The sequence below is a fragment of the Pseudopodoces humilis genome, chromosome 6, assembly GCF_049639895.1.
Source record: "Pseudopodoces humilis isolate 2021_Gansu_Grassland_sample_001 chromosome 6, ASM4963989v1, whole genome shotgun sequence".
Taxonomy (NCBI): domain Eukaryota; kingdom Metazoa; phylum Chordata; class Aves; order Passeriformes; family Paridae; genus Pseudopodoces; species Pseudopodoces humilis.
The window spans coordinates 12,569,078-12,595,264 of NC_142205.1; the positions used below are offsets into that span (position 1 = coordinate 12,569,078).

Consider the following 26,187-nt stretch of genomic DNA (forward strand, 5'->3'; position numbering starts at 1 on the left):
CATCTTGGGTTAGCAGCAAGAGCCTGTCAGGTTGCCATGAGAGATGTCAGGGTGTGGGTGCTGGCAGAGAGAGGCAGCAGCAAGATGGTGGCAAGAGGGTGTTAAAGCAATAATTGAGAAAGGAGGCTCTTCCTTCATTAAACTCTTTGTCATCTGCCAGGTTTCATTCTTCTGTACTGTGATACCTCTGTACTTCCAGATCTGATTTTTTCCCCAAAGATTCTGTGTTTTAAGTGGTACAAACCACCACATCTTGCTTTTCTGGTCTCGCCCTTAGAAGAAGGCTGTCCAAATGGTACATATGATGCTTTTATACCCTGCTGCAGCTTCATGTTACAAATTCAGTATTCACAGAGAATATGGGAGAGGATAGCATGGGTGAAAGTCCTGTAAGCTTAACTGGAATTCTTTATTTATTACATAATGAAGTTCTGCAAGTAGGTTAGATAGGAGATTAAGAGTAATATTTTTTTTCCCCAGGTTAAAAAATGGATAGTCATAGGATTTTTTTCTTTACCACAATTCTAGACTGCAACAAAACCCATCGTGTCTCAGGGAAGGAGATGCTTGTTGGACACTATAATTTAATTTCATTATAACTTTACATCCTCTTCTTCTGGGATTTATGAATGAATAAAAAAAAGACTCTTTGCAATGTTAAACTGAATCACTTCACACACAACTGAATAAGAAGGGAAAAAATTGTTTGAGCATATTGATTTCTGCTGATGAGCAGTGAATTTTCTGTCCATGGCAGTGACAGGACCCTGGTTCCAGCTGTCTCAGGCTGTCAGCCTGGCTGGGAGCCTCAGCCATGGCTCCTGCCCTCTCCTGTGCTCAGCACTGCTCCCCAGCCTCACTGTGCCTGACAGCCCCACTACCCCAAAGCTAATGGCAGTATCCCTGGCTTCTTGTGTTCTCTAGCTTATAAAAAAATCATGCTTGCAAGGCTGTAGAGGCACTCTTCAGCCAGGATTTCCTACTTAAACAGAAGCTGGACAACAATCTGGAGGGGCTCCTTCTTCTCTTGTCCCTGGGAAAGAACACAGACATACCAGGAGAGCACAAGAGCCTCGGTGACATAAGTTTTCAGTTGTCTCCCAGGTAATACAGATAAAAGGAAAAAAGTATGAAATGAAACTGTTCATTAGACCAGATACAGAAAAATTAATATAGGTCATTAAAGCAGGCTATACTTGTCAAAGGTTGTGGTAATAAGAATGAAAGATAAATTTCATCTGAATTGGGATTATCAGCCACGGCCACTAGTTATGTAGATCCTGTGCACGTGGCACCAACTGTAGCAAATGCACAGCTAAAGAAAGAGCCACAGGCAACTCTGTATTTATTGCATCCTGAAGCTGGCATATCAAACCCTATTGAAAAGTTCATAAAATTTTCCTGAATTATCTACAGAAAGAAAAATAGAAGGAGAGATGTATTAAAAAAGATGTAGCTCCTCCAGCCACAGAGGAAACTCAGGAGATACATCTGAGCAAGCATTTGACTGTGTGTCACAAGTGAGTGACAGACCTTGCTGAGCAGGAAAAAGCCTATCATGATTGATTAGGAACACAGACAGACACTGCATGGAGTTATTTTAAGAGTTCAAAGGAAATAAGACAAGCTTGCTGAAAAAGCAGTGCCAGAAAAGTTCAAACTCTTCTTCAGCACTGAACTTTGTCAAAGAGTCATAAGAGTATTATTTTCTTCCCCTGTTAGTCTAAATGAATCCTGTTGTGCTGTTTAGCTGCCCCATGCTGCTGAGGTGCACAATGGTGAGAGATTTCTACTTGCTGTGTGGGGGAAAAGCTGATCTTTTCTTGATAGCACATGTGCATGAGGCAGTCACCCCAGAGCTAGTCCCAAAGACACCCTGTGCTCTGTGATTCCAGGTACAGTGATATTTTCAATGTGTCACTGCTTTTTAAAAGACTGCCTTATCAATCTTATATCTTTGTATGCCAATTGCTAGCGTCAATTTTTCATTGCAACTAAAATTCCACTTTCCACTTGAACAAATGCTAGAAAATCCTATGCTTCATTAGTACCATACTGTAATTTAGTGATCCCAAATATGGATCACAATCATAATTTTGTCATTATTTCATAGGAACCTTGTTATACACTGTAGTCCACTGACTTTTAGAGGAGATAGGACCACTGCAGGTAGCTTGGCTAAAACCATACTTTTCTAAAGATTGCAGAAATGCAGGCAAATCCACCATGGGTGGAGATGAATGGAAGGCATTGCTGCATCAGACTTCCCAGACCCAGCAAAAATATGCAGGTGGTCCCACACGAGCTTGGATCATGCGTAAAGCTGGTACAAAGAGTGGAAATTGTCCTACCTGTCAGCTCTACAGAGCTGATTGCATGTAAGTCATGCTTATCCTTCCCTTAGGAGTGCATACTGTACTGTCAAGACTACACAGATGTCACCATTTACTAAGTGTTGAACAATAATTAAAAATACTTGAGACCAGCATAACATATTTTATTCCTCTTAGATGTTAATATCTTCCATTGTAAATTATATCTCTACATTTTTTTAGTGCCTTATGAAGCTTAACTCCTAAAATTCCTTTTAAATTGGTATGGCTTAGAATGCACTGTTCCTTTTTATTCTATCATTTGATCATTTATCAATTACCAAATTTTCACTATGAAGGAATATCTAGGTTTTGAATATTTTCTTCAAATAAAGGACATTTTCCTCAAGAGAGAATTTCAAGTGCTCTAGTTCAAGATGAACAAAATATTTCATTATTTTTTAAAAATGTTTCAGTTTTACACTTCCACATAAAGAACAACTTGCACAGAAATCTATAATTCATCTCTCTTTCACTGGAGAGACAAGAAACAACATCTGATTTTATCTTCTGCTTCATTTTCAAATATCTGTAAATGAAGTCCAGACTTTGAAGAATCTGATTTATACACTGACAATGGTTACACTTTCTAATTAGGTTAGATTTTATACCCACTGAAAGAGAAAAAATGCCTTCTCCTTTCAGCCCACAGTTCACATCCTCACTGGGCTTGTTGCCATTTTTGTTCACACCTGTATTTTTCTCTCCTTCTACTCCCAGCCCATCTCTTGGTGAGGCTCTGAAAGTTATGGTCAAGAAGAGGAAGAATTATTTCTACCAGGTCTATTTCACTTACTTGTTTGTCAACAAGGTTCAATCCCACCACCTCAGCTTTTACAAGAAAGAATTTGCTCTCTGCACCCTGGATAAATTCTGGTTTAGGTAGTTAGAGAGAATTTGATGGGCAGAAGTAATTTTCCCACTGGCCATATCCATTTTGCAGAGGAATTTAAATAGTCATCTTCATAGCCTGTGACCTTTTTTTGTTTTGGATGTTAATTTGTAATATGTACATCACCACAGAAAAGGAACCTTAAATCCTCCCTTATGTGTCATGTACTTATGAAACATGAGAGTGAGCCTCATCTCATTAGAACTTTATGCTGCACAACTGTCGTTAATATTGAAACAGGATACCATTAATAATTTTCTGAAGTCTTAGTATCAGTTTCTCACTGCACTTTACAAGTACAATAAATATAATTTTCGTTCAATAAAATGGAATTAAAAGCACACTTATGATGTAAAAATCTGTAGTTGACTTTTAAATTAATAAAAGATTTGATAAATTTTAATGAGTTAAGGCAGAGATTCTCCTAGGCAGGCAAATTTAATACATTACAGAACTTCCTGCTTTGGTTTAATTGCACTATTTTCCACTTTAAATTCACTCTGACACAATTCCAACAGTGGACATTTTAACTTGCCTTGCACTCATAATTTTTATGATTATTATTTAATAATTTATTTACATCTCTTATACCCTTGTATGCAGGCTTTTGACTCCAGTTCTGTCCTTTTGAGCAATTGGCAAAAAACATCCCCAACTTTTAATACTTGTCAACTTGAAAAATATACTTGACATTCTTGCAGAAACAAAAAGGAAATATGACTTGGAGAGCTAACATATCACCTGAAGCACACAGATATTCAATTACCACTATTATGATATCTCTTGCTAGCTCCATGGGGACTTTGGTATTTTTTTAGTATCCCTACTCTGACTTTTACTTTAGCCTGTTATAAATAAAAAAAAATTAACCTATGTGTTTTTTCTGGTTTGAACAAAAAAGCATCATCACTAGAACTACAAATATATTCAAAAGCAAACCAGAAGTTCCTATAGCCATATAGGAATACTATACCAGTAGTCTCCAGGAACAACTGTAACATTTTTTTGGGCTAGTTGTATATCTGTAGGATCTGTGCAGTACCAATGTTTTGCAATGGAAGTATTAAGCATTTACTTTTATTCTGCAATGATTGCCTGCTTTGCAATCACACTCTGGATTGTTTTACAGGTGCACCCAAGACAGTTTTGCCCTGTGATGGCCATTCCACTGTGGCTGGGCTTTGTTACCACAGTGCTGAGCTGCATCTTGTGTAAATCTACATTTAACAGAGCCTTTACTACAGGCTAATTGCAGTCCCAGTTTCCACAGCATGGTAAGAATTGATCTTGACTGAAAACAGTAGATTTATATGATGTACTCGTTACTCTGTCAAAAGAACCACTTTACCTACAGGACCTTGGTTTTAAGTCTAATTGCACACTCTAGCTATTGTGTTTAGCATTCATAACCTTTAAAGCAGAGAATGGAAAAAATAAAGAAAAAGAAAATAGGCTCTGCTTGCCAAAAGTGTAAATTGAGGAGTCTAAAGCAATATCAAAGTGCTTTGTTTCTTTCCTGCATTAGGTTGAGAGCATCAAAACCCTACTTTCATGCTCTCTTGAGAATACCTCTGCCACAGCACCAGAGCTCTGCATCTGCCCAAAAGGAATAACACTCATTCCTGCCATAAATGTGCACAGGATTCCTGCAGCTATGTACACCACAAACCTGAGACATGGCCAAGGCTCCCTCCAAGCTCATGAAGGTCTGCTTTGGGTAGCAGCTACCCCCCTGTGGAGGCCAAAAAAGGCAAGAATTGCAAATTCATATGAGGAACTGAGCTGGAAATTAAAATTTTTAAAACACAATTGATTCTTTTTCCCAGACATTTGATATTTATCAGTACATATAGTAAGATTCCTCTTGCAGCTGTCTGTGAGAAAAGCTTATTAGGGTCAGCAAATAAAGGGTGTGTCTCAGTAAGGATACAGAAGGTACTCCTAAGAAGGGTCTCAGGATGCAGAGAGACACACAGAAGATGAAATACCTTGTGCAGCAGTTTCTAATGCAAAAAAGATCAAACCTTAAAGTATTCCAAAGGCCAATTCCTGCTTTTAAGAGGAATGTATTAAAGCTGAGCCCAAAGATATATATTTCAAGGTGACAGAAATTTCTCACAGAAAACAATTAGTTGCCAGAATAAAATGTCCAGACCATGTCCCAATACTGTCAATTATTATCTTAGGTTATTAAAATCAGCACAAAAAATAAATAAGTGTTGGATCGCACATTCATCAGTTGGTGACGATGTTACAGCTAACATTCATTTAGCACAAACACCCAGGGGTTACCAGCTGGCAGTGTTGAGTCCAATGTAATTTCCACAGCTAGAAATAATATCCTGAGCATTTACAACTCAAGTCAAATCTATTCTATGCTCTTTTCTTCCAATTATCTAACCCTTCCTGTTGCCTCATCACCTTTTTCTGCCCTTTTCCATCCATCATTATCTCTTCCAGGTCTCTAGAGAACAGAAAATGTTTTCAGTCTTTTTCAATATCTTTACCTATTTCAGATTTACATTAATGCAGTGATGAATTGATTTAGCTATTTAAGAACACTACTCACCCTTTGCTTCATCTATGGCAAAAATAATTCACCCATCTAAGATCTGTGCAAGATGCTAAATGTATCTTCCTCCCTTGATTTACAATCTCTTCTTGGCTGCAAAAGAAACTTAAACACTGTCAGATATCTGGAATGGACTAGGATTACATGGCCTGGCATTCATGACCTCAGCTAAATTCACAAAAGTAGGAAACACATGTTGCATCAATAAACTCGTCAGTAACTGCTGTGCAAACACACTGAGACCAAATGGCACAGAAAAGTCTGTTCCTGGTCAGGTCCCAAACCCAGGGTGTGCAGGCTGCCTACCTGCTGGGAACAGTCTGGCTGCACCTGGGGCTCCTCTGGGATGCTGCTCATGCCCCAGCCCACAGCAAGGCTGGGAGTGGGCCTAGAAACACATTTTAATATGAAACACCGGGTTTGAGAGCCCAGAAAAGATACGCACTTTTAAGTCACTGGTATAGACACAGCCAGTGAGGATGATACCGAAGTCTTGCTCCCCATAAACCAGACTTGGAGCTGGGTACAACCAGAGAACAATGATCATTAAGCAGCTACATTACTCTCCAGGAAAACTGAATGTGTGTCAGTTTTTTTTCATGGCCTTTTTGGAATCCACCACGTACTATGAAGAGAGACATCAGTACAGCTTACCTTTCCTTTACATCGGGACTTCTTACTGCTCACGGGGCTGTCAGGCCAATTACAAACACCCAGCCTGGGTCCTAGCAGGAAACAGCACAACCTCACTGCTCCCTTCCAAAAACATTATGCTACTAGATCATGAACTTAGATCATGAACTTTACTTGCAGCCTTTATTGTGGTGTCTCATAAAGCTCAGGAAACCAGTCACACCACATGTCAGGAAAGAAATTTTGAATCCCCCCATAAAGTCTTTTTTGTCCACATTGGGCCTCCTGCATCAAGGCAGGTTAAGCAGCCACAAGACCACAGCCACTAAACAAGCTCACCTGGACAGACCTAAACCACCTCCTCTCCTTGTCTTGGTCTCTGATGGGTAATTGGTGCTCCTTGGTTGGTCATTTTCATCTCCACCCAGCAGTCAAACTCTTGGTCAGCTGTTCTTGCATCCCTAAATTTGCAGATTTATGCACATTTTGACACCAACCTGAAGAGCAAAGCCATGGTGTGGGGTAGTCCAAGATGACATTGATCTCAAAATATTCTAGAAAGAGCACCTTTCACAAGGAAGTGTTAATTTCCAGTTACGTATCTGTATATATGTGTACATTAAGCAATCCATTCAACACTTGAGACTGAACAAATAATTTCTTGTCTCCAGAATGTTGTTTTTTTCTCTTTTTTACCTCCTCTTTCTTTTCTTTCTTTCTTCTCATGTTGGGGAATGAACTCAGAAACGCAGGAACATTTTTGCTGCAATGTGTGTTCTTCAGTTTACTGGATTTGAAACTTACTGTAGCTGGCAACAGTAGTGTACTTTTGTGGGTCTGTCATGGAATACATGCAGTTTCCATAAACTGATAAATCAAAAGAAAAATACATCACAGTATGTAGCCACTCTGAGAATACAGCTAACACATCTTCATGGCTTGTTGAATAAATCAAACTTACTGTTTTGTCTATTCTAGGAAAATGACCTATAAGCTAAAAAAGAAAATGGTTATTCATCTCCCTCTGTTGCTTTAGAAAATGTTCTGGCAGGTTAAAAAATTTTAGCAAGGCTATTAAAAAGATCACTTCAATGTTTCAAAACTTTTGAGAAATGTTGAATTGAGAAATGGCCCAAATTTTTTTTTCTTTTTTTTCAGTTCCTCATCAGCATAGAAACCACTTTGATACATGATTATTTTTTGGTTTGAGAAAAAATTTCTGTCTTTTGTGGTAAGCCATGTTGTTTTCAGAGCAGCCAGTGGATGCTTCAAACATCTCTTCATGATTGAGGACAAGTCACACAATACCAAATCTACCTGCACTGGTACCTGGCAAGTAACCTGGCTCTTGGCTTAGTCCTAATGCATGTGTAAAAAATGCATTTAAAATGTGAATACTTGCAGGAACACCACTCATCTTGCCCAGAGGACACTCAGATATCTGGGGAAGAATGAAAATGGATAAAATGCTGAATATTAGAAAGGAACAGTCTCAAGGTGGGACCAAGCTGGCAGCTGACATTTCTACAGTCCATTCATCTATGCCTGAAATACCCATGACAAAAAGTCAGGTCTGATAAAAAACAGGACTGCATTTTATTTCAAGAAGGAATCTCTATTATCAGAAATGCCTCTAATGGTGATAAAAGTGGCTTTAAGCATTTATTCAATTTCATTTATAAAATGAAGGTTATAAATCAACCCCAAACCCTTCCTGAAAAAGTTATCCTCGAGCATTTACAGAAGAATGATTCCTTTCTGTGTCAGATGTTATGAAAGACAGTTCATACTTCAAATAATGTGATTTATAGGATGAGATTGTGAAGTTAAATTTAATAAAGCTCAGAGAAGATGCATGAGCCTCAAAAAGCTTTTTAATAGAGATCTTTCAGAGTTAAGATGCTACCCTTGTTTTCCATGAACTGCTCTGTATTCTTGTGCAGGCTGTGGTTACTGATAGATCCAGCAGAACCACTCCCCACAGAACATTTACCTTCTTTCCTCTTCTTTTTCTCTCCACAAGAATTTAACTGGTGATGGATTGTATACACACATCTCATTACTTTCTTCAGTTATCATGGAAACTAAAGGACTTTCCAGTATTCATGTTTGCTTCTTAAATTGCCAGCTTTTATTTTTGGTGGTGTAATTTCTCAAAGAAAGATTAATATGCTTACTTAGTATACCCTTTTGTTCAAGGAGTTGTTAGGAGATTTATTACTATTTTAATTTTATTTTGAAGTCCAGATCATAAACTTTTGAAAATCAGTTGATCTGGTCAGGGACAGTACCACAAACTCATGAAAAAGTTATCACGACAGAATTTCCTCCAAGTACACTTTTCAAAATTGATTTAGGATTTGACATATTGAATTGAAATATGTAGTATTCTATTTCAATTAATCCAAATTTTTAAAAAAGGCACTGAAATTATTGTTACAGAAAAATTATATTTTAGGAAAAATAAAATATTCTAATTTCTGGGTTTTAGTCACAAAAATCATACTTTAGACAGGTTTTCTAAAAGCTAATATGAACCCTGAGAGAAGTCTGTCTGGAAAGACAGACTAGTACAGAAGAACTTAGGCATTTAAACAAGCTGAAGTTGTCTTATTCTCCATACACCACGGCATAACTGTTCCTTGTTAGATTAATATTCCAGTTTCTGAAAGAGTACAGGGTTAGTAGCTCCTGTTACAGTCTGTTTGTACATTTGCAGTGCAATTAACAAAACAAACAGCAAAATCTGACTCTAAAAAATGAAACTAATCTGGCTACAATTACCATAGAAGAAATGCAGATTCAACTATTTCCTTCCATTAGTGTGTCAGGAACTGACTCATAGGAGGAAAACTCATGGATTCCTGCTAATCATCTAATGTAAGTTATAACTACAATGTAAATGTATTTGATGCAAATTGTTATTACATCTAAACTGCAAGTAGAAATACATTAAACAGAATGCTAGCTCACCAACAATCAATGAAAATGTTATTTTAAGAAGTTATTTCTGGGAACAACATATTTAAGGACTATTCCATTCATAGTTGCAGTGTTCCTTTCCCCGTGGTAGAAATAAAAATGGAGTTTCAAATATTAAATAAATGAAGTATAATTAATATATTTAAGAGCTTAGTGTTAGCAGAACAGATGTGACCATTTTTCATGGATCATTTATGATTTTTGTGCATTGTATTTCAATAACAAAGGTCATTATTGAAGTTATAATATGTAGAATATCTTGAAATTCAGCTGAGATTTGAGACAGAGAAGTCAGAGGTCTGGAAAATGCTACTGCAGCCTACAAGTGTAGGCACTCCAGAAATATATCACAAGATATTTTAAATTAATTTAGGATTTTTCAAGGCTAATTTTTTATAGAAACTTATTATAAGGCTGATACAAGGAGAGAGTTATTTAGGTAGAGTAGATTAATTTTGGGAAGGCTCAGGCTCAAGTTTTCCCTTTGATGTCCCAGGGTGAAATACAGGTTCTCCAGCAGTTCAGTAGCTCACTCTGGAGTGAGGGCTTTGAATCCAGACATTTGAATGTGCAGTGTTTGAGGTGACCCCTTCAGGTGAAAATAATAAGGGTCAATGAAATTATTTTTTGGAAAAAATCCTACAATTCTAATTGTGTTAGTCTGAGTTCAGGGGAATGTCAGTAGAGCCTCATACAGAATCATAGAACCACAGAACACCCTGATTTGGAAGGGACCCATAAGGATCATGTCCAGCTCCTGGTCCTGCACAGGACACCCCAGGACTCACATCGTGTGCTGACAGCAGTGGCCAAATGCTCCTCGAGCTCTGTCAGGCTGGTTCTGTGACCCCTTTTCTGGGGAGCCAGTGCCAGTGCCCAGCCACACTCTGGGTGAAGAACCTTTCACCTAAACCTCCCCTACCTCAACTTTCCCTCGAGTCCTGTCACTGGTCAGGAGAGGGAAGAGACCAGTGCTTGTATATTGCTCAACTACAACCATTGCAGGAGACATCAAATATAAAAAATTGTTAGTGCACTGAAGCATCTTGAATAGTGTCCTATTTGCCTGAAATGTTTTGTAATTCTAAAGTACTACATTTCTCTTTCATTTTCTGTGTTTCTCATATACATGTATAGTACAATATTTGAGTCTTGATATCCTGTGACAGTATCTTAGAAGAGTAGGAAGGATCAAAGCCATCATAATGCCTAATACATTTTAAGGTATTGCTTATTTGAAGTTTAATCTTTGGCATGGAAAAAAATGAGAAATAATATTTATCATCTGATTATAACTCAGTAATGGGAATCTAGCATTCTTTTTTTCACAATAAATATTTGATCTTCAGTCTTTCAGCACTGTTATGTTTATCTCTCAGATCACATTAACCTATGACTGTTTCTGTGCAGTGTCTGGTTACATGGTGGAAACTTCCACACCTTCTGGTAAAGAACAAAAGTTAATGGGATTTCAAAAAAGGTAGATAAATACATAACAGAGAACTCCACAGGCTCCTAAGCACAGACATACCATATCTTTGGTAAAGAAATCCCAAGACTACAGCTTGCTGGAACCTTGGAAAATATACTGGGAAAGTTTTGTATTACAGTCACAATGACATTTTTTACTTTAAGCTTTCAACAGGGTATTAGATTAGCTCAGATCATTCACACCAAGTGAAGAACACATATGTATGTATATAATTAGGTCGTTTTGGACCTAATTTAGAATCAATTTTGGGTTCAAATGTTTTCTGTTATGACAGAGTGTAATTGTGCTAAAGCTGTGTTCACTCAATACAGAATACAGTTTGGCTTTTAATATATGAAAGGTGCTACCCTGGCACCAGGAGTGAGCTAAGGGATGGGTAGAACGCTGTAGGTTAGGCAGTGACCTCAAGTAAGACAGCTAAAACTCACCAAACACAAGATCAATGTGCATTGTAACCATCTTCAGCCAATCAAGCTATTCACAAACTGAATAATTTTCATATTGTAAAAGGTTTATGTCCTCTCCACCTTTTTATTTTCTGATGATACAGGTCATTAGATAAGGAGGAAAACTCTGCATCCCATGACTACTATCACTACAAAAGCCAGCAAGTATTACCACACTACATAAGAGCCAGCAAATATTGTAAGCTGGTGGTGTAGTTGAAGCTAGTCGCTGCTTGATCAGCATTTTCTCCTACTCATGTATGACCAAAAGATTCAGTGACTAGCATGGAGACGGTAAGGGAAATTCCAGGTTACAAAAAGGCACTTTTCTGTTGTCCTGTGACAATAATTTTTAGAAAGTAATCGAGTTTTGAATTTTCTCTGAATAAAATCAAATAAAAAAATTAAATTAATGATTTGGTTTGATATTCCACAGCTTTATGAGAGATGTTTTGTCCAGATATTGTCAAAAATAAATGGGACAGGACAACACATTTCCACACACTTGCAACAATTTGGAGAGAAACCAAACCAGAAATTAACAGATGAATATGATGTTTAAATATTCCAATTAAAAAAGACACCTTAAAAATATTAATGAAAAATAAAACTCCCTGCAAAACCTAATACCTTTAACAAAGGAGGTCACTAAAAATCTTTTCTTCTTTTCAGCTTTCCAGCCTTCTTTTCTCTGAACTGATTCAGCAACAAGGAGAAAATGAGAGAGTCATGAGAGAATTTTAAAGATTTTCTTACCACAGATTGACTAGGAAGGGATGTTCCAGGCCTTGCATTATCTGCAGCTCCCGGAAAACATTGCGAACTTCATCTCTCTCAATGCACTTCTGTTTATTCATATACTTCATGGCATACATTTTCTTGGTGTCTCTCTTCTGTACAATGCACACCTAATTGGCAGCAAAGTAAAAGAAAAATTTTGACACCTTGAGACAGTGAATTCAGTTGTGACTTTGGAAAAAAAAGGGGTCTTTGGTGGTATTTCAATAATTCAGATCTGGATACTACAACTGAATAAGACCAGTAAGTTCACTTCACAGCTCTGCAGGATTCTTTGTAATATATTGTAATTAAAAATTAACAAAAAAACAACTCAACCCTGCATAAGAAGAAATAGGGACCGGCAAAAATAACATAACTTTCAGAAGTTACGTGGTAAAGCTGAGAAGATTATGTTGCAATGGCTGAAATCACAGGTTATTTAATTAATCAGAGAAATTACTGCTTTCTGCCTAGGAAAATGCGCTGTCATTGCCTTCAATCCCACAAATCAATATTCACATCTTGATTACTGCATCATAAGCCTTGCCTGTGTTCCCAAGGCTCAATATTTCATCTATAATATCAGAATTATGCTCCCTTAATTATTGTTGAAAAGAAAAAGAATTTTCATACAGATATTCATCATAATGCTTCTGAATTCACAAGAGACCATTTCAATGTTTAGTCTCTGGCAGTAAACTTCTATGCTTTTAATATATCTTTTCTTTTTTTTTTAAATACAAAAGTCAAATAATGTAAATGCAGGAAGAAAACCTTAGTCAAGAAAACTCCCATGGGAAGTCTGGATTGTCTTCTGTCATGGTATTTTACCTTGAGAATGGAGAGCGTCACAAGCAAAATGTCTGGTTTAGATATCCCAGGTCTGTAGTGTCTGAGAATCCAAGTATTCTGCATTCACTTGGTGTGGGCATTACTTTTTTATTTGCATATTTAAATACATACAAACACAAACATTTGTATATTTAAATACATACAAAACCATACACGCTCCCATATTATGCACACAAAAAATTAATTAATTAATAAATTCATGGTAAGAGATGAGATTACAACATGATGACAACCAAAGAGAACTCCTTTGTTGCTGAGTTTAAGGAACTTATGTGCCCAATATTTAGGAGCAATCAGGAGTACCTAAGGCAACTTCCCACAGCTGAAACTGTAGAGGGCTGGTGAAGTCAGACCACGTTTATTTCTCTGAAACTCTATTTTTGTGAAGTGTGTCCTTGAGCACAAATCTACTCCAAATACAGGAGTTCATAGACTATCTTCAACCTCTAATGATAAGGCATGATTAAGCAGGGTTTCTAATTACCTTTCCTAAGATCAGGAGATGTTCCACTATTAAGGAAAACACAGAGAGCAACACTTTATTTTGAGCCCACCAGTGCTGCACAATGGTGAGTACTGAAGTCTTGTTTCATTTTTCACCTTGGACTGTTATGAAAAATCTGGATATTGTTGATACCCTTAAGATAACTAAATGTTCACACTTACATGGAAATAACCCTCACTGTGGAACAATGAGGAATTGTGTTTGGCCTTTTGGAGGAAGAAAAAGTAGCAAGTGGGATAGAGCTGAAACTGAGTGGGAAAAGAAGGGATGGAAATTAATTGTTCAAGCTCCCACAGGTCCTTCAAAATCATAAGCAGAATTTTCAGGGACAAATCCTAACATCCTGTCTTAGAATATGTGGAGATGCCAATTTAGCAAGTCAAATTATTAAGTACAACATTTGGGGATTTTAGCTCAGAAACAAAGTCCAGAAATTCAGTTGTGTACATTAGTTTTCATCATGATTTTCATGTACAACTTGGCCAAGAGTTAGCTGTTTGCAGAAGGCTCCTAGTCCATTACATTAAAAGCCTCCCTATTGAAGGGTTAACTGGAGAGACTTCTGGGAGAACAGGGTTTTACTCAGTTGAGAATTACAAGTTTGACCAATGTGGCAAACCAAGATCATATGCTGCACCAAAATACGTAATGTAAACCTATTTTGAAACACTGCTGGGACTCCAGAAGGCACTCAGTTCTCTTACCTGGCAGTAAAGACAAGGGTGTTCAGCACAGCTGAAACAGACCTTCTGTTGTTGGTAGAAGCTTGCCTAACACACAGCTTCAAAGCAGAATGATAGTAAACATTTTCTAGCAACGTGTACCTACGCAAATCCTTTAACATGGTTACAAAACCAATAGGATTTTAATGAATATAATACAGCCACTTCCTACTAAAAATCAGAAAACACGACCTGCATCCATGTTGATGTTATTGTGAAAAGTGCCTGACATTGCTATGACAGCACTGGATCGTAGTGGAGACCCTCCCTGGCACTTCTGCCTGCTGACTGTCAGCTCTTCCCCTGAGCAGGACATCAATGGACTGAAACTTTCCAGTAATGCAAGAAAGGAAAAGCCCTCGAGCTCTTGTCACATGTACAGTCTTAATGGGAAATGTTTAAGTTGGGGGGGGTTTTGTTCCAAAGGAGCAATTTTAAAATAGGGATAAACAGGTGTTCTGGCTCCTCAACAAAAAAAAAAAAAAAAAAAAATCTGTGATGACTCATTATGATGCAAGTCTGTACAGAATTGCCTTATTTACATGTACCAGTATGGAAGCCTGTCACACGCACACTCTTTCTATTTTTCTGTGAATATCATTTTCCAAAGGCCAGACAGTGTGATGATTCAGAGCAAATATGTGTTCTGAACTCAACTATCCAGCTTCAGCAGAGAGTCAGCAGAGAGGGACACTGGCCATGTCCACATAAGGTAGGGGACTATCTCTGTACCTGGAATGGTTTCCCTCTAACATCCCCTAAAGAGACGGTAGATTACCAATTTGGATATAGGCATCTGTGTTGTACATGTTTAAAGGTAGGCATTATGAACCCCATTAATTTTCTCTGGAATGGTATAGTGCTATTTTTAAAAACCTCTTGTGAAAATATTCGCTTTCTAAAGAGGTTTTTTTTTCACATATCTTAGTTGTTATCACAGGGTGGTGTCTTTTGTTATTTCTGGTGGAAGGTAACAATGAACTGCCTTAAAACCTACCAGGTTAGAAGAAATTCGACCAGAGTGACTTGGAGCCACTTTCCCTCAGAATCTGGGGAAAGAAGATTACATTTGTAGGGCTAAGCTTCATTTTTCAAGCGCAGCATGTGCTGTGGCTCTCTTCTGAACTACCTTCTTGGATTGCCTCTGATTTCACGTGCAAAAAACAGAAGCTTGCTGAAGGAAGCTGCATGATGTTGCGTTGGCTGAGCAACCAAGAGTAGCTTTAACAAAGTTCTTCCCAGAGCAGAAGATGGTGATGGCTGAAATATCAGACTTGGTGCAAAACACAGATTCCCCCTATTTCCCACTAGAAGAGAGAGCTGCTATGTGCATGCTCTGGAAAGAGCAGGGTGCACTTAGACTCAATTTTGTTCTGAATTTAGCACAGGAGTACTTAGACCTTTCAGACTGCCACAAGATGTGGTTTCACAGCAGGTGATAAAAGAGGAGAAATGCAAACCCACAGCCAGAGGAACCCGTGCACAAGGGCACTGCCAGATGGGGAGTGGAAGCTGGGGCACACACTCACCATGCTCCTGTGTGACACTTTGCATCTCACGTCAGTAGATGAGATGGGGCAGCAACAGCTGCCAGGAGCACGGCAGAGGGGCTGTGCCACTGCACGGGCAGAAGCACTCACCACAACACAGAGGACTACAAGACAGAAATCAGATACACTCCAGATGGGAATTGATGAACCTGCTGTTGAGCATCTGCCTGAAATACTGCCCCCTTGACTGCCCATGTATTCTGAAAAACTAGTTCTTAGTCTTAGCCTACAAGAAGAGCTGGAAAGATTTACACAAAGAGTCTGGAGAATGGATATCATAGGCTGCCAGGGGATTTCCTTTAAATAGGGAGATTCATTCCCAGATTCCCCTGAGCAAAGCATGACATCTGGAGCAGCTGAAGCATCTGCTTAGTATCCTTTCATATTAACTCAAGCTAAAAAACAGGATGTTATACTGTCAAACAATATTAATATTCTGCAGTTGTGTGTTATGTTGCTTTTAGGATAGAAGCATATTTTTTCTGAAATATTTTGCATATTATTTACTAAAGTACCCTCAATCAGTGCAGACATGATTCTGGGCTTCCATCTGGTTTACACCACTGTAATTTCATTTACTTTATCACAGGAAGTCACTGTTTTATACAACCAAATTAATCAGAACTAAGCCTTGTGTCTCAGCATCTTAGACAAACAGGAAAGAGTTTGTACATTGAAATTATAATTTGAATTTAATTTAAGGAGGTCAGATTGTTTAATATAACTACTCCCACAAAGAGAGAAGTCAGAGAAAATTGGTACTATAATATCTCTGAGAACCAGTTGTTACACCTGAATACAAATTATTTTGCAGCGGTAACCTGCAATTACGTGGTTATTGTTGCAGTAAAGGACAATGAGAATTTTTCAATTTCAATCCTCTTTGGTTTTGTACTTATTGGATGATCTTCAAATATATAATTTTTTTTTTAATATTTTGTTTGAGAAGAGTGATAGCTCTACATCTAACAACATGGAAAAAAATAACCAGATTAAGCAGGAGACAGCGCTTCTAACATATCACGTGTCTCTGTCTCTACTGTCTGCCCTCACAAAGGAGCCCTCACCCTTTCACATTATACAGGAAAATAAAACAAGCCTCCACTCTTCTTCACAGCGCTCAGGGAGCTGGTGAATGTTTCTATGATATCTAATTTTCTTACAGGTTTATGTGAGTGTGGCTCTTGTGAACCCGCTTTGGGGAATCTGTATTGGTGAAAATAGAGTTGCATGATCCTCAGGGAACATGCTTAAAGAATGAGTTCCCTCTAAACTTAAATCCTTATTTTGCAGTTGTCAAATGCAACGAGGAAGTCCTTGGTGTAACAGGTTTCTTTTTCCCAGATGAGTACAGGCTTCTGACAAATCACCTTGTTTTTCCTTCCATGAGCAAGGGGAAGAAAGAAGCCCATTTTAAAATGACCTATTATAACATAGCCAAAAGCACAACATGGTAAATCAGTCACCATTTAAAATGTCTGTGTCTGTGAGTCAGTCTTGCCTTTATTGTTCATTTAGTAGCCTAGTTGCTGGCAACTTTTCCTATTATTGTCCTTCTGGAAGTACCTGGCAGCAGAAAATGTCAAAAAAGGAAGCAAGACTGTTAATCTCTATTGCAGGGTGTTTACTGCTCGGGGTCTGTTGTGCTCTAGCATCTTGCAACGTATAAAACCATGTTCAGTATCACGCTTTCCTAAAACTGCCTGCTTCCTTTATGGCCCCTCTGTGGCCTTTTCTGTTTTCTGAGAGCAATAGGATGGTTTAAGACATGCTCTATTTTTTTTATTTTATTGCTCTTGGTACAATATCTCCGTCTCTCTATATATTTCTTAAATTACTCTGGTTGCTACAGCAACCTTAGGGCTCTGCAGAATATTGCTGCAGGAGGTATCTGCTATGGCAGAGCCTCTGTGCTCAGCTCGGTCCTGTGCACAGAGCTCAAGGTGATGCTCAGCACCTCAGCTCCTCCACTGGGGCTGCCTGCCTCAGCACCTGTGATCTGTCCCCCCAGCTGGCTTTGTCTTTGGCATTTTCAATTCTCAGTCACAACTTTTGCTGCGACAGGAATTCCTGGGCCATTTGGTATCAAATACTTTGTATCTCAAGTGCCTGCCTTTTCTGAGAAGCGGCCCCCAGATTTCAGCTGCTGCCTCTGTACCCAGTTCTTAGGGACACCTTAAGAGCAGGTGCAGTCTCGTAGACCCTGTTGCATATTTTTCAGAAAAAGATACACCGCAGCAGTTTTGAGGAAATGCATGTGGAGAGAAGAGAAACCACAAGCATGCTCTTTTTTCTGGAAATGAACGGGCTCACTTCAAAGGTGTCCTTTGAGAATTCAGGTTGCTCCTTGTTAAGGGACAGATAAAGGAGGTGAGGTGGGAGCCAGGTAAAACCATCACAGCCACAGCTCCCGTGTGAGCTGCCAGTTCTTTTGTTCAAGCTAAGTGGCTGGCAAGCTGTGGCAGAATGTGTGTGGCCACGGAGCAGTTGCACTCCTGGGCACATGCAGACTTACCTGGGGTATTATCTGTGCAGGCAGACACTGGCACAGACCTGCTGCATTATCTGCTGCAGAACAAAAGAGGCACAGAGCAGGACAGGGATCAGTGCTACCCAAGCGAGGTGCAGGGCACTACTCAAAAAGACTTTCTGGCTTCAGTGACCTTGCTTTGCTTTAAAGGTAGCTCTTTGCTTATGCTTTGGTCTTCATAAATAACAGGAAATTGTTTGTTTGTTTCTTTCTTTGTTTATTTGTTTGTTGAAGACTTTTAATCTAGTTATGCTTAGCATATTCCAGCTACTAGTGATTCCATAGTGATACATTATAAGAAGGCAGGTTAGAAATTCTTATGAAACAAGTTTTATTTGTATATTAAAAATTTGCCAAAAAAATTCAGAAGTAGACAATGTGAAACCAAAAATGCTGAACTCTGATCTAAATAGCTGTTCCTTTGTGAGGGTCAGTATGATTTGGACATCTTTAATGTTTTTTCCTGTACATAACTTGCACTCTTGGACCTTAATTTAGTTTGATATGGTATTCCACCTATGTACTGTTATAATAAACAATCACAGATCTCTGCTGCTCTGATTTTAAGGGGGTTTTAAGCACCTTTTTTCCCAAGCAGCACGTACTCCTATTGACCTCAGAGACAATTTCTGCTGAAAACTACTGACCATGCCATGAAGGACCATGCTGTTCTGCAAGGAGTATTTCTGGCCTCTCTAAAATTAAAGTCATTGTTCTGCATGGAGGCCAAGAACCAGCAAAATCCTTTGTGTGTTCTTAATGCATGGTTACAAAGTGCCTCACCAGCACTGATCTGGCACGTGCTCAGGAATCACTGAAATCAAGATCTAGACAGCTGTTGTTTGATCAGTCACCCAATCAAGTGTCAGTTATATTTCACCTTCAGATCTATTCCTGTGAGAAATGGTTTCTATTATTTTTAAAATATTATTTTCTCTGACTTTGTATTTGTATTATATGTGGCTATGTGGCTTTGTATTATAAATTTAAAACCTTGTTATAATCACTATTCTAGGAAAGAAAGGTTGTCTACTCAAGTGTAAACAAACCATTAATCTTCTCTGCTTCAGAAAAATCCTGTTGAATTGAACAAACATTTACTCAATGATCATAATTATATTGTATGTCAGTTTACACAGTCCCAAGAGGATTTATTCTATGTAAAGTGCCTTTAAAATACTGCAATTATTTTAAAGATACAAATAAGGTCAGAGATTTAAGAACAAGATCACCTTAGTGGACTGTCTAAAGAAGTAGTCTGCTCCTACCTTTTTGTTCATTTTTGTTTCTAGGACTGATTTCTAAATTCTGCAAATCTCCATTTGGGATAACTAATTATTATAAGTTTTGCTCAATTAATTTTAGTGAATAGATTATAATGGAAATATTTTAATGAATAGACAGTTCATACTTTTGTTCAGTTGTCCTTAAAAAGGAAAAGGCTACAAAACTTCTGCTCTTTGACCATAATCAAACCAGAAAAACACAAAAGTATTCCCTATTAGAAATTTAACTGCTAAAAATAAGTTGATTCTTACCTTTCCAAAACTCCCTTTCCCAATAGCCCGCAATATTTGAAAGTGGTCAAAGTTAACTGCAAAATAAAGCAGAGAAGAAAAGGAAAATAGTTTGTAGTGTGCTAAGTCAGAATCAGAAATCAGATAAGAGAAGAAATTATTGTGTGTCAAACTAATGTCTTTTCACCACATGGAATTCCATTTTTTCTCTTAAAACACCAAATATACTTAATAGCTAATAAAGAGAAAGTTTGCTTTAAAATATGCTGCGTTCATTTTGTTCATAAATGAATATAAATGAACAAAAGGACCAATGCCTTCAGTGCCTAGTATCTCCAAAAATAAATATATCTTTGTCTTAACCAAGTAACAAGACAAAAGTTAGTATTATGCAGCCATTAGCAAAAACTGGTCAGCATTTTCCAGAAATACTGAGATCTATTAAAAGGACACTAAATAATTCAGGTGAGTAACACCCTTTACCTGCAGATACCTAATAAAACATGGTTAGTACTTTTACACCACCCACTCCTCAGCATAATTCCCATATTTTGTTACAGTGATGGAAGCTTGTCCCATGATGAGATAATATGATCGGCCTTACCAAAGTTTTCCACCTTAATGCAATTCATAATGCTAATATTGTAAGACTATTCCATAATTTTAGCATGTTTGATTTGAGAGATTGCATTTTAGGCTGGCAGTAGAATGGATTTACTTGCACTTCAGGATAAATCTGACAGCACAGCCTGCTCTAGACACTGAAGTGCTTTGCTGGGAGGTAAGTGAGATTTCATTTCTCAGAAATGCCATTTTTATTGGTGCTACATGAGTTTAAACACAGCATGACCTTCAAATCTTCATTGGTGTATCTGGTGGTTTTAAAAAAAATTGAACATCCTGAACAAAATTGATGCAAAGTCACTGAAATACAAACATGACAATGTGTGATACAGTTTTTACAGTCACTTCTCAGAAAGGAATCACACTTAGAAGTAAATTCAGTGAACCAGAGATTACAAAGTTCAGTGCAACCTAACAGGATTTGTTTTAAATTAAAACTTTCTCATGTTCCTGGCTTTGACCATGGACACAGATGATGTAACACTGATGTAACAATAACTAGCAAATTTGTGGAGGCAGACTGTCACTAGAAAAATCATAGGACCACAGAATGGTTTGGGTTGGAAGGGACCTTAAGGATTAACTTGTTCCAGCCCCCCTGCCATGGGCAGGGACACTTTTCCCTAGACCAGTTTCTCAAAGCCCCATCCAACCTGGCCTTGAGTGCTTCCAGGGTTGGGGCGTCCACAGCTTCCCTGGGCAACCTGTGCCATGGCCACCCAAAAATGGGTAACAAGAACAAATATAACAAAAATGTCATTCACATTCAGATGGAGAAAACTCATAATACTTTAAATTCTACAAAATAATAATAACTATTTCTGATAAATAAATAAATAAAAATAATTCTATACAACTCTATAAAACTCATACTTTAAATATTTGCCAAAAAAGTTACCCATCTCAAGCTCAGATTTGCATAGCAAGTTGAAAGGTTGATAGCTATCAAACCTCTAAAAAGGGTTAGTATCTTACTTCCTCTGTTGCAATAATATCTCATTTACACAATTAACACCACGAAGCATTTGTTTATTTATGCTTGCTTATACTGCCTTCAAGGAAACAAGGTTGCTCCTTTCATTAGTGCTGTATAGCAACCACGTTCCTGGTAATTGCTGGAGAAAAATCAAGCCCAGAGCTGAGAGAGCTGAGAGCAGCAAACTGTTCTACAGGAAAAAAAGATGGTGAACATAGCAGCTTTAGAATTTGGACACTGAAATAAAAATGCATAACCTTGCAAAGGATTTATAACCTGCTTGGAAACTGAAAACTGGGAAAAAGAATTTGAGCTGAATCCTGTCAGAGTTAGGGTTGCCCAGATATTTGATTGTCTGTCAGCAACCTGCAGCTGGGGTCTCTGCTGAGAGCTTTTACCAGTGGGGCACTCTTGTAGTTCTTGCTGGCCAGTACTGGTCTGATGAACAAGATAGTCAGTTTAGCAAAACCCCTTTCCACATAACTTACATCCACTTAAATCCCGTTCCCAGCAGTCATCCCTCCCAAGTGCATGACTGTGCTGTATAAGATAACCCTTAATTTAGGAAGGAATTCAATGCAGTGTTGAAAATATCCTAAACAACATGTTAATCTCGTTAATTTCTTTGATAGGAAAAAATAATCCAAAAATTCAGCACAGCATGCTGGTGGTTTCTGTGTCACTCCTCTGTTTTCAAACTTTCTCATGTTTCCTGCTTATTTTGCTAAATTTTTAACGAGCACGTTCCTTAAAAAAAGCTTATTTTGAATTTATTCTTTACCTTGCAGTCATTCAGCTCAGTCCAGTTGCCAAAACAAGTGAAATATTGTTGAGACAGTCCGTAATTACCTCAATTTGAGTCAAGCCACATTTCAGTAATACTCAACTATATTATATTCTGAAATCTGGCATGTTTTGAAATACATCAATTTGAAGAATGATTTTGTTTGTGTAAAACTAAGATAAACCGTTTATCTGTAGCTATGAAAAGGACATTTTTTATTGTCCGTATAACTTCTATTTCTCTGAACTTCCATTTATCCTGTGTCTATTGCTTTGAATGACTAGAACAAGTTAATTTTTTAATTAGATTATTTCTAAAGTGGACTTCCATAAGAATGAAATTATTAAACGAGGCACTAGACCATGGAGTTGAAGATGGATTACTAGTAAGATAAATAAGTGGTTAAAATCACAGGCACAACAATTGATCAAGTTTGCTTAATTTCTATGTCTGACTTGAATAGAAAGTGGGATGTTACATTTTCATATCTTCATTAAGAAAAAAGGGATTATTGGTTTTCTGTAGCTAACAGTCCCATGAGCCTTATTTAAATTAGCATACAATGATTGTAATACATTTTTTGCAAGAGAAAATAAAGCAAATTTTAAATGACTGAGGAAATATGTAAACATGCCTGAGCCTGCATCTAAAATGAGCAAGGCTTGCATCCACTGTGGTTCTCTCGAAAGGGATAATTCACTAAAGTGAGACAACTCAGTCTCTTTTGATCATTCAAACATACTGACAACATTGCAGATTCACAAACTGAGGAATTCCTCCTTTGGGATATAAGGAAAGAATAAAAAATGGGTTACCTTGCAGGTGAGACTAATACCAAATTCACTGAGTAACATGCTTCAAGCAACAATCCCATCTAGAACTGAGCAGCCCCTCCCTGACAAGAGTGAAGGGTTGAGCTAAATTCACTGCCACCTTGGTACTGTATCAGCCATACACCTCAGGTGTTTTCCTCAGATGTTTTTAATCTCACACTCACAAAATTTTGGGCTAATTTTGTTCATCTCAGATTTCTTTTTCACATTCTCTATGTGCTTTTTTGTCTTTTCTGGTGAAAATTGCCAAAATATCACCACTAACTCTGAGAATTACAGCTCATCATGACCTCTGTCATTTCCAATGTTGAAAATATCAAGTTCAGACACTGCCATTTCCTCTGTGCAACAAGGACATCAGGAGTATTAAATTCTTGTCCTCCAAAACATGTCATGTCTAGTTCTTGTGGTGCCTGGTGTTGTAGCTAATGAGATTTGTCTAGTGCAAAGCCCCACTGAGATAATGGTGTGGCTGGCAGAAGGACATTTTCTTCAGTATCAGCAATATGACTATTACTCTTTTGAAAATAGCTTTCTTTACTCAAGAGAAAATACTTCAGTTCTCAAGAGAATACTTTCTTTTACTCAAGAGAAAAAAAATTTTCCAACTCTTTGAACACTTCTTTCATTTTGTTACTACGCCATACTTTGGAGGTCTTACACATTGTCTCTGAATTTAAGAATGTAAACTATTTTCAGAAAACAAATTTGTTTGTATTCAGGTAATTTTTCATACAAATAAACCCACTGAATGGAACTTATTGACAACACTGTGAGAGATTTTCTTTCCAGTTTCTTTGATTTCCATCAATTTGGAAAAATTAAGTATAATTTCCCCTTCCTCACCTCCCTCCTTCATTCCTTAAAATGTCATCATTAATTCAAAACTAAGAAGGAATATGGAATAAACCAGATATTTTGCTGAAAGACAAAATAGATCAGCATTTATGACATCTGTTTCCCTTTGCAGTATTATAGCAATGGATGCCTGTTAATTTCAGCAGTGTGTTGTATATATACATATAAATATTTTATTTTGTTACTTTTCATTTAGTCATACTCAGATAAACCTTAAATTCATTCCATTGCACAGATTCAATTCTCTATTAACAACTTTTAGTGTAAGCATACCTTACTTGGATTAGAATCATATTTTCAACTTAGCCCCACATAGAGGATTTTCCAGTAGTTTGTTCTTGAACAAATGAGCCAGATGATGGTAATGGGGTTCACATCTGAACTAAAGGTTTCATCCTGCTTGCAGGAAAAGCAAAAAATATGTGGTCCTAACCATTACAGATACTTGTTCAAATATATTAGTGTACTCAAAAACTGTCAGGAATATCTACAAGGATGGTGGTTTGTGACTGAGTTATACACAGGAGCAGCTCTACTGCCACAGTCTTCTCATATGACCTTAGATGAGTGCTCCAATATCTTCTGCTGCTGTCTATAGAAAAATGAATCTTTACATCTCCAGACAGCTGTAAAATTAGGTAAAGGATGTACCTCAGAGCTCAGGCACACAAGTAATTGGGAGAGCAGTAAGAGCCAATTCAAGTAACAGTTCTTTATAAAAGCACCATGAAGACTGAAAGCCATTTTTAAAGTGTGAGGAATCTACACCACTGTGGAAGTGGAGGTACAGAAATCAGCAGACTGATTCAAACCCCACACATCATTTCGTGGCAGAGCTGAGACCAGAACCCAGCTTCCACTTCATACCACACCTTCTCATGCGTCTTCCAAACTGCACGAGCCCTGATGGAGCAGATATTTGGTATAAAACTTTCTAATGAAAGATAAAATTAATATTTCTTGCTCCACTGCTCCCTGAGGAAAAGTATACTTTGGGGAAAATATTCACATCACAGACCTGGGTTTTTACAAGCACACTGCAGAAACACTGGATAGTTTCAGTGAAAATGCCTATTTTTTTTTAAATCAGCACTATATGCATAATGATATATGTTAAAACAATGAAGTATTTTATATGCATTATTCACAAATACTATGTTTACTTGAACCAAAAAACCCAAAGAAGTTACATCAAGAACATACCATTATGTATTATGTGTCTGATTTATGATCTCACAAAGGAATATAACATTTTTACCCTTTCACTTGCAGTTTTACTGTTCAAACTATTGTCATGTTGCACATCATTTGTTCAAGTGTAAATTACATTTAGTTAAAGAAGCAATATGAATATTGTGTGGATTCTAGGTAGAGCTGACATCTGTTTTCTCACTGCAGCTGAGGAATATTAACTGCATGTATATGGTATTAGTCCAAATGCACTCAATAACTTTTGTTTCTTCTAGCGGAAATATCCAATTGGACATGGCCAAGGCACAGACATACATATGCTTTGCAGAATGAAAAATACAGTATAGGCCTTTCTGGAAGAACTTGATAAACTAAATACAGACTCTCCTTCTCTGGTTGATTCCTACTGGTGTACTCGGATTGTCTGGGAATAGCCAAAACCAGAACATGAGCACTAAGGCACTAGGAGGTGTACAGTAAAAGCCACATTTTTAACACAATGAGCTTCTCAACACATGGAGAGTCATTCTCACCAATCTCAAGAGAAAAAAGAAACAAGGAGGTATGATGTGGCCATTAGCCAAGAAAATAGATTTTTATTTAAGCCTGAGCCCTATCTTGCAGGTCTGTTTTGGGGTGGCTTCATGCTTCCTGTTTTCTGTGAATCAGGAAAACAGAATAATAATTAAATCAAATCTCCTTCTTGATTTGGCCAGTATGGCTTGACCTGAGACTCGTCGGATAACAATGCTATTAGGATTTGAAACTAGTTTTGCAGTCTTTCTACTTTCTATGTCTGTCTCAGATGCTCCAGCCTTTTCCAGGGAGAGCCACAGGCCACAGGCTGCTCTGACAGAACCTCAGTAGATCTTAGCAGCCATCAGGTCTTGTTAAAATTGTTGCTGTCCTTCCACACAAAACACGTAGGATGAGTAAACAAGTATACACAGTCATTTAAGTTCAATACTAATAATAAAATCCCCTGCTTGAATGGACATAGATAGGACAAACATTAACAGTGCCTAAAAATTAAATTAAGGGTCATAAAATGGTTTGGGTAGTCATAAGGAGTCACA

At 37.7% G+C, this 26,187-nt stretch overlaps 1 protein-coding gene across 1 annotated transcript in view; it reads right to left on the minus strand.

Annotated features, from left to right (window-relative positions):
- STK32B (serine/threonine kinase 32B) overlaps window positions 1-26,187 on the minus strand; it is a 153,243-nt gene that overhangs the window by 106,508 nt on the left and 20,548 nt on the right. The window contains exons 2-3 of the mRNA XM_005517847.2: window positions 19,867-19,922; window positions 12,146-12,297 (exon numbers count right to left, since the gene is read on the minus strand). Of these exons, the coding sequence (XP_005517904.1) occupies window positions 12,146-12,297; window positions 19,867-19,922 (208 nt within the window). The remainder of the gene's footprint in view (window positions 1-12,145; window positions 12,298-19,866; window positions 19,923-26,187) is intronic.